Source organism: Macadamia integrifolia, chromosome 5 (assembly GCF_013358625.1).
Source record: "Macadamia integrifolia cultivar HAES 741 chromosome 5, SCU_Mint_v3, whole genome shotgun sequence".
NCBI lineage: Eukaryota > Viridiplantae > Streptophyta > Magnoliopsida > Proteales > Proteaceae > Macadamia > Macadamia integrifolia.
The window spans coordinates 22,590,215-22,598,629 of NC_056561.1; the positions used below are offsets into that span (position 1 = coordinate 22,590,215).

At 40.1% G+C, this 8,415-nt stretch overlaps 1 protein-coding gene across 2 annotated transcripts; it reads right to left on the bottom strand.

The window, feature by feature from the left end:
• Positions 1–2,566: 2,566 nt before the first annotated feature.
• Positions 2,567–8,415, bottom strand: LOC122079458 (pentatricopeptide repeat-containing protein At4g01400, mitochondrial). 2 transcript variants are annotated; one of them, XM_042645953.1, is made up of 2 exons: positions 6,369–8,415; positions 2,567–3,119 (listed from the first exon to the last, which is right to left on the bottom strand). In XM_042645953.1, exon 1 carries the CDS (start codon positions 8,243–8,245, stop codon positions 6,692–6,694), a length of 1,554 nt encoding a protein of 517 aa, XP_042501887.1. In that variant the 5' UTR covers positions 8,246–8,415; the 3' UTR covers positions 2,567–3,119; positions 6,369–6,691. The 2 variants fall into 2 exon arrangements, with proteins under 2 accessions (XP_042501887.1, XP_042501888.1); XM_042645954.1 differs by having other exon boundaries at positions 6,328–8,415.

Here is an 8,415-nt window from a genome sequence, read left to right on the forward strand (position 1 = left end):
AACTGCTCTAAAGGCCCGGCTGATGGAGATTGTGGACAGGAGAAGGACCGGTCTGAACGTTGAACCGGAAACTGATCCAACTGATGGGCTCAACCAGAACCCGCCCTACCTAAAGAATGTCAAAGGGTTATTCAGAGGAAACAAACATAGTTATAAGCTATTACATAATATATCCAACCTACAAATATATTGTTTTTCCCGTACTTCCTCTTTGGCTATTTCTTTTAAGTCCCTCATATATCTATTACTAGTTGTTATACAAAATTTGGGGTAATATGGATGTTTATCTAGTTCTATGCATACTGAAATTAGAGTTTTAGGCCACATATTAAGTAAAACATCATGGTTATTTTCCAATAACCATCCAATTTCCATAGCATCACTCCAGATATGATCTATCTTCACATGTTCTCTCCTTGCTTTTGACATTCCATGGATCAGTCCAAGTGCCTCCCCCCTCACAATCCTCTCCTGTCACATAGAAATTTGCTTCTATTAGTATACAATTACCATATGAGATGAGACATAGTGCCCATGCTGCACTGTTTGATCTAGATTCCTTAACACTTCGGATGATGATGATGTTTTTATCTATGTGTGATGGGGTAATATGATTTGAGAATGGTGGATCAGATATTACATGATGTTTGGGTCGACTGTTTGGTATCCCATAGGATATCCAGAAATCTACTTGCTTGAGGATATGTGTTCACTTTGGTTTTTGGTCATTGAATACACACTGGTTTCTATGTCTCCAAATGAAATAGATAGTAAACATAAAGATGGAGAAGAACCATGTTAGGTCTGATTTGGGGATTAGGCAAGAGTTGAAACAATGCATTACCAAAGAGTTTACAGTTGTCACTGGGGTAAGGTCCGATTTGAAGCCTAGAGGACTAGCATGCCAGATATGTTTGGACTTTTTGCATTCAAAAAACACATGGTACAAAGTCTTCCTATTGTTATGGCACCGTCCACAAGTAGGAGCAATGTCTACCCACCTCGATAATCTGTCTTTAGTAGGAAGTCCATTATTGATAACCATCCAAGGAAAGATTTTGAATTTTGGGTGAATCTTTATTTTCCATAAAAACCGCCACCACTGAGGGCAAGAGGATGAGCACCTACACTTGTGGGGACCACCAGTCGGTTTTACCAAAAACTGTTTCAAAATGAGATCCGCAGCCAAGCTGGTTTTAAAAACCCCATCCTTTGTAAGAAGGCACAACCATTTATCATTTTGTTGAGATACCGCTATTTGGACAATATTCTCAACAAAATGAGACAACAAAAGGGAGTTAAGCCTAGCTATATCCCAATTTCCAGAAGATGCAAGTTCACTTACAAAGGTCAATGGGGTATTATGGTGGTTAGACTGGGGAAGATCAAGAATGCTCCTCCCCCTTCTCACCCAAGGGTCATTCCATATGAATGTCTCAGATTCATTCCCAATTTTCCTTATAATAATTTTCTTTAGCAGAGGAATGATCTTGGCTATACTATTCCAACAGAAATATCCCGTTATCTTCATGGTCTTTTGATTGAAAAGAGATCTATTATGGAAATATCTAACCTTAATGGTTCTTGCCCAAACTTCATCTTCACAGGTTAACAGTCTCCATCCCAATTTGAGGAGGGCCCTATTATGTGTTTCAGAATCCGTGAGCCTAAGGCCTCTAGCCGCTTTGGGTTGGTAGATTTTCCCCCACCCAATGAGGTGGCATCTTTTCTTGTCCACCTTATCACCATTCCAGAAATGAAGGTATATGGAATCCAGAGTTTTGCAGATTTTTTTTTTTTTGGGGGGTGGGGGTGTTGCAAAACAAATTATTAAGTATGTAGGGGTGGAGGCCAAGGTTGAATGGAGAAGCACACTTCTCCCAGCAAAGCACACTGCTATCATATTTTACTTTCTAGTTTCTAGATGTATTTTTATTCTCCTTTTTTTAATCCAAATTATTTCATTGTAAAATAAAGTAATTATCCTGACCTACTTAATGTATGCTCTCTCACAAGACTTTGTGATATGTATGATATATATTCTCTCCCTCCTTGGCATTGCCCCACTATCGCCCGTTAATCCTTTGGAAAGGCCACTTGCTGTGTAAGGGCTTGTCTTGGGGGCTATGATCACTATCATGGAGCACCCTTTCTTGATTACCAAAAAAAAAATTGTTGTACTGTGAGAGATTCCTCCTACATCAATAATGCCTGGGAAGCATTTGGAGGAACGGGATCTTCTCAAGTGTGTCAGACCCTCCAACACACAATAGCCGGCTGTGAGGCACTTAGGGTGCGACCCTGGTGCTAGGGAGCAAAACACCAATATTTCTCTCTTTCCCTCCCATTCTCTCTCCTACCCCATTCGATTTATTTATTCCCACACCCCTCTGTGTTCTCTCTACAGTCTGATCCCTCTCCCCCGCCAGTCCCTCACGTCCTCCAAGTCCCCTCTCTCTCTCTCTCTCTCTCTCTCTCTCTCTCTCTCTTACACACACACATCAGTCATCACCATCTTCCTCATCTTCAACTAAAGAAACCATGAAAGTTAAAACTCCTGAACATTTGATCATCCAACTCTCCTATTCCCTTTGAAATCAAAATTTTCAAGTAGACCAGTTGTTTCAACATGGTTATAGAGATTCAGAAAGGAATAAATTCAAAACTGTATAACAAATTGATATAGCAGGTAATGACCTATTAGATATCTCTCCTGAGAATATTTCACTGATACAATGAATGGAAACTAGGGGAGCGAAACTCCTACAAGTTTCAGGACACTCTCCATAAGTAACAAAACCCAACTTCGGAATCCAAAATCGCTAATATTATTGACGTCATTGCACCAGGAATTCCTCACTTGTACTTCAATGTCAAGAACCATGAAAGAAAAAAGATGAATTGCTAGTCTAGCTGCTGCCAAGTATCAAATGATCAAGTTTCACTCCATGCAGACAGATACATTTGGCAGAAGGATGTAATGAAGGAAAACATCTCAAAGATTAACCACCTGCGATGGTCGCTCCCACGTTGTGATGTGCTCGTCTTAGACTAATACATAGTATTGCCTCGCTCCACATGCTTGCCCTCATAGAGTTTCTAGCATTGGCGATTCCCAACTGCACATCCCAAACAGAAATCAGCCTTCACCAAAAAAAATAAAAATAAAACCCATGGTATAACATCAAATAATCATGATAAGGATGCTCAAAGTTCATAATAAATGGGCAGGTAGTAAAATTTAACATAAATCTGCAAATCATACTCTTAGTGCCAAGCTATGCAGAACCAATGTTAATGATTTTATCTTGCAATTTATTAGGGAGAAGACATATAGCATTCTATCCATTTCAGACTGAGTGGACCAATCATTAAATTGCACATACAAGCAGTTTGCTTCCCGGATTCTTCCCACCCATGTTGTGAGTTATACTATTGTGATTTAATTTAGGTGTTTGCACATAACAGCAGAGATGCCATGTTACTTTTGTGTATTGTTTTTTTATTAGGACATATAAGAAACATAATCATCCAAGACGACTCCTTTCTGAACCTAGACCAACAGTCTTGGAGGGCATCCCAAACTGTCACCTACTGCTGCTGCAATTATTGATGATTTGGTCATTCAGCCATTGGACAGCCGGGGGATTACTTGTATAGACCGTACTCTATGTCAACTTAGTGGCCTATCTCAACTCTGCGGCTCACCATGTGTGTTTTTTTCTGTTTTCTTTCGATGGTCCATGTTCATCCCTGTTCTTCAATCAGAAGTGAAATTCTAAAACAATTTAAAGCATTACTCTGGCATGTGGCAATGTTATACTGAACTGAAAATCAATGAATGAAGATAGATGATGGCATGTACAGCAAGGCAACAAAATTTGAGCGACACCAAATGCTGCCACTTGGTCCGCTGTTATTTTGAATGCAAAGAATTATTTTTTACTTATTTTTCTGGCACAGTCCCCATCACCGTAGCTCAAAAGAGTCATTGTAAAACACAAGTGCTTATAGCAATATATCTTATGGCTAATTTTAAGACAAATGACCAAAATTTTTATATCCAGGTCCCCATTTTAACACTTGCATATACATACATTACATGTGCTCTTTCAGCAGCTGCTGTATCTCTTTTAAACCAACTGTGAGGTGGCAAAGGAGCAATGAAAATAAAACAGCAAAGGATCTCCCCATACCCTGAATCTCAATATACCATTGTGGAACTGGAAATCCAATGCTCAGACAAATTGTACAGATACAACTACACATAAAGGGTTAAGCAATGCCAAACGCATAAGGTGATAATGGTAAAACTCAGAAAAAGGTATCTTGTACAGCCTTTTCCTGTATTCACCATTCAATATAACCAAGGGCCATTCCAAGGATTTCCACCATATGTGGTACCGCTTTTCTGGGGCCCACATCCAGTAGAAACCCATCACACATCTCTCAGGTGTATTCTACACAGCATACAGGAAAAAGGTCTCAAATTTAGAGAGGTTCCTGAACTGTGTCTACAAGCCTGCACTAAAACAAAGTGGTAGTTCAGCACATCAAATTTGAAGCATTCTGCAAATCCCCTGATCATGCAGAGCCCATTAACAGTCAAATAAATTACTCGGCTGAAAGTTAGGCCCGCTACTGAAGGGCCTACATCCCTAACCAACCCCAGTATCAATAAGCCCTGGCCCAAAGGCATAATGGTTTGATCCAGCCTATTATCAAAACATTTCAAGTTATCTCCACTAAAATATAAATTATATAGCTTATATGAGCTATATCCAGTGTTAATACCTGTCTTACATCGGATGAGTCCAAAATCAAGTTGCAGAATACACAGCCAAGCCATGTAAGGGTTTGTCCATGCATTCAACAACTTGAGCTATAGTATTGACCCTACTTCCTACAACCATAAATAATTGGAGTAATCCAGGCAACTGATCATTTTGGAATAAAAATATAATCCAAGATCTAAAGTCTACAGCCCCAAATTCCCCCAAACCAAAAAGGGGGACATTGGTACTTAGGTTCCAAAGTGGTACAAGAAAACAAGACATGGAAGTAAATCCCAAGCTCATAAGTCATAAGGCCAAATAAATGACATAGAAACAGGATGTTGAGGCTTGAATCTGAAACAAGATAATCATTGCAGAAAGTAAAGATATAAACAAAGTAATGCAAAGGAAGAAACAAAGCAATACACCAAGAGTATTATAAATTTGCAAAAAAAGAAATTAATGACATCCAGTTCTATCAGCAAGCGGAAAAGCAACAATAAAGAAAGAACACTGGTTACTTTAACAGATCCACTTCAGCCTTGCAGCTGAAATATAAGAAAACTTACAAATTTGCAATCAAACCCACTAATCTGGAGTCTGGACTAATCCCGAAACAGAAAAATCTAGCAAGAGACTAGTACAGAACAGGGTACATGAGTCCCACCACTGCAGGGTCTGAGGAGGGTCATAATACAGGACAGCAGTGGGAGAAAGTTTTTACCTCAGAATGGCTCAAAACCCTAGTCAAGTTTCAGAATCTTATATTTCAGATTGAACCATAACAGATTAGTAATCAGAGAGATAATTTGATAAAGAACCCTATCAGAACCATGAGTAGAAACAGGTGCCGCAGGTAGTGAAAGCTAAAATGAACCTGTTGAGTAAAATAAGATTGAAGGATGAAAAAGATAGAACAGGCGAATCCACTAGAAGCCCCCTTGAAATCCAGCAAATAGAACCTTACAATCCCCTCAGACTTACATTGAATCCATAGTACTTGCAGAAAACTGAATTTTATTAACCTATAAATTTGTGAGTAAAGCCATAGGCCACTATCTCTACAAATAGAATTCATAAACTAACTCCCTAATAATCATAAACTGACTTGGAACTAAAAGTACCACTTGGAATAGTTAAAACATATTAGTATTTGACACTCCTACTCAAACAATGACTCCAAAAAACAGAACATAAACTTAAAATGAATTACTGACTCAAATTCCAAATAATGCTATGACTTTGCTAACTATTAACATAAGCATGACTCAATAACCCCAAAAATTGGGACCAAATTAATCTTGCTTGACTAATCTTGTAGTCTTAGCTCTTGCCCTTAGTTTAGGCTCATTACCATTACAATGAAAACCCCTAGGACCAAAGGCCACACTTATGTATCCCAACCTAAGGGATATTTGCACTAAAATATTCTCATAATTGAGATTTATCTGCATCAACCACAAATCACAAATCACAAATCACAAATCAAAGCAACATGAAAAAAAAAATATATATATATATATATAAATTAAAAATAAAAATAAAGCATTACTTGAGTGAAATTGGACCAGCCCTCAAGATCCTCAACCTCACCTCTATCCTCAACTTAAAATAATCCAAGAACTGTGACATATCTGGACCACCTTAATCCAGTGAATAAAGCTCTAGCGCATTCTCCACAAGGAGCCATAATGGTGTTGATCCTCGAACTCTTTTACTTCACTTCAACTAGTTCCATTCATCCTCTCAAATGACCATCTTTTCTACATTGAAATTTGATTGGCATTGTGTCGTTGTTTTGTTATTTGGAGAGCTGTCTTAGCAGTTGGTGAAGCTAAGAACCATTGGGATTAACTAGCACCTTGAGCTTCAAGAAGAGGTTCAAGAAAGCTCATACTCCCAACATCACAGAATGATCAAGCCCTCCATGTTTTGGCTTGTATCCTCCTGATTACATACTCCTCCAAACCACCACCTGCTTCCACTATTCTTGTGTCACGGTTTATGTCTACCTTCATAATCTTCCCCAATATTTCCTCCATTCTCATCAATTCAACCGTATCACAGGTTCTCGGAACAATTTCCGCCCAAGTATCCATATGCGGAACTTCCCCATGTCGGAGCATTTCCAAAAGCACCCCACAAGCATCATCTGTCCTACCATTGTTGCAGAAACCCTTAACCATAACATGAAAAACCGAGAAGTGTGGAGAAAACCCATTCGATATCATCTCCTGCAAATAATTCTTTGCTTCATCAAGCATCCCTGCCTCACATAATCCACCAACCAAAGTCCTGTAAGACACCAGATTCGGAATGCAACCATTGGAAGGCATGTCCCGAAGAACCTTACAAGCATCAAGTGGTCTCCCTTCCCTACAGAATCCCAAGATAACAGTATTATAATGGACAATATCAGGATTGCATCCCTTCACCTTCATCCTGCAAAGAAGCTTATATGCCTCCCTCAGCTCCTTCTTCCTGCACAAGCTATTCAACAAAGTGGTGTAAGTCAATGTATCAGGCACAAATCCCTTGTTCAGCATATCTTCCAACAAATCAACCGCCTTGTTAACCTGACTCTTTCTACACAATCCTTGCATCAAAATCCGGTAGGACTCGACATCCGGCAGAATGTCTCTCTTAAACATTTGATTGAACAGCTTGTAAGCGATGCTTAACTCGCCTTTTAGACAAAAAGCACGCATCATGATGTTGTAGGATTTGGTGTTGGGCGATACACCAAACCGATCGGAGCAGCTCCTGAAGAGATCAAACGCCGTATGGAGATAGTTTGTGTAGCTAACAAGGACTAGGAGGAGGTGATTGAGATGCTTGGGGAGGAGCGGCTTGCAGTCGAATTCGAGCACACTATAGAAGGTCTTGAGGGCTTTCTCAGGCAATTTTGCTTCGCCATAGATTTGTATGATATCGGAGAAGAGACCAGGAGTGACGGAGTAACGTTCTGATTTAAGGCGATGGATGAGATTTTCCATGAGAGAGAAGTAGCGAGAGCGGCCAAGTTTACAGATGAGAGTATGGAAGGAAGAGAAAGAATACCGGAAATTCGGTTCAAAAGAGGCGAGGTCGAAGATTTCTTTGGCGAGGAGTGGATCTTTCTGAGAGGCGATGAGCTTCTGGATTCGAGCCGGAGAGCCTATCAGTGCCTTGGAAGGCTGCTCGTGAGGTCTCCGGGGCGTGGAGGAATAAAAAGCATTTGTTAAGGTTCTGGCCGGTAGAATAGGTAGTCGAACGGTGGTTATTAGAGTTCTGCAATAACAGTTAAGCGATCGGTGCATTTCGTAATCGCCGCCTTTGGCCCTCCGGTGTCTTTGTCTGGTATGGCCTAGCTCTGTGCCGTGTAGGGCGAGGAGAAAGACGAAAGGAGTGTAGGAAAATGTTGTCTCAGGACTTAAAGTAATCGGAATTGTCTCGCCGTCGCCGGAGAAGAAAAGTTGGAGATAGATCATAAGTCATAACTCGTAATTCTTATTTGGTTTCCGTTTAACATCTGATGGTGGGTCCCACTTTTGAACAAACGAGTTTCAGTCGAACATCGAACCTACTTCTTAAATTGGATGGGATAATGATTTCCAGGATTCGGATCCTGGGCTGGAGTCTGGAGAGGACCAGTGGGAGT

What these genes read in the sequence shown, in the direction of transcription:
- LOC122079458 (XM_042645953.1), bottom strand. Translation starts at nt 8,245, where the DNA reads ATGATCTATCTCCAACTTTTCTTCTCCGGCGACGGCGAGACAATTCCG.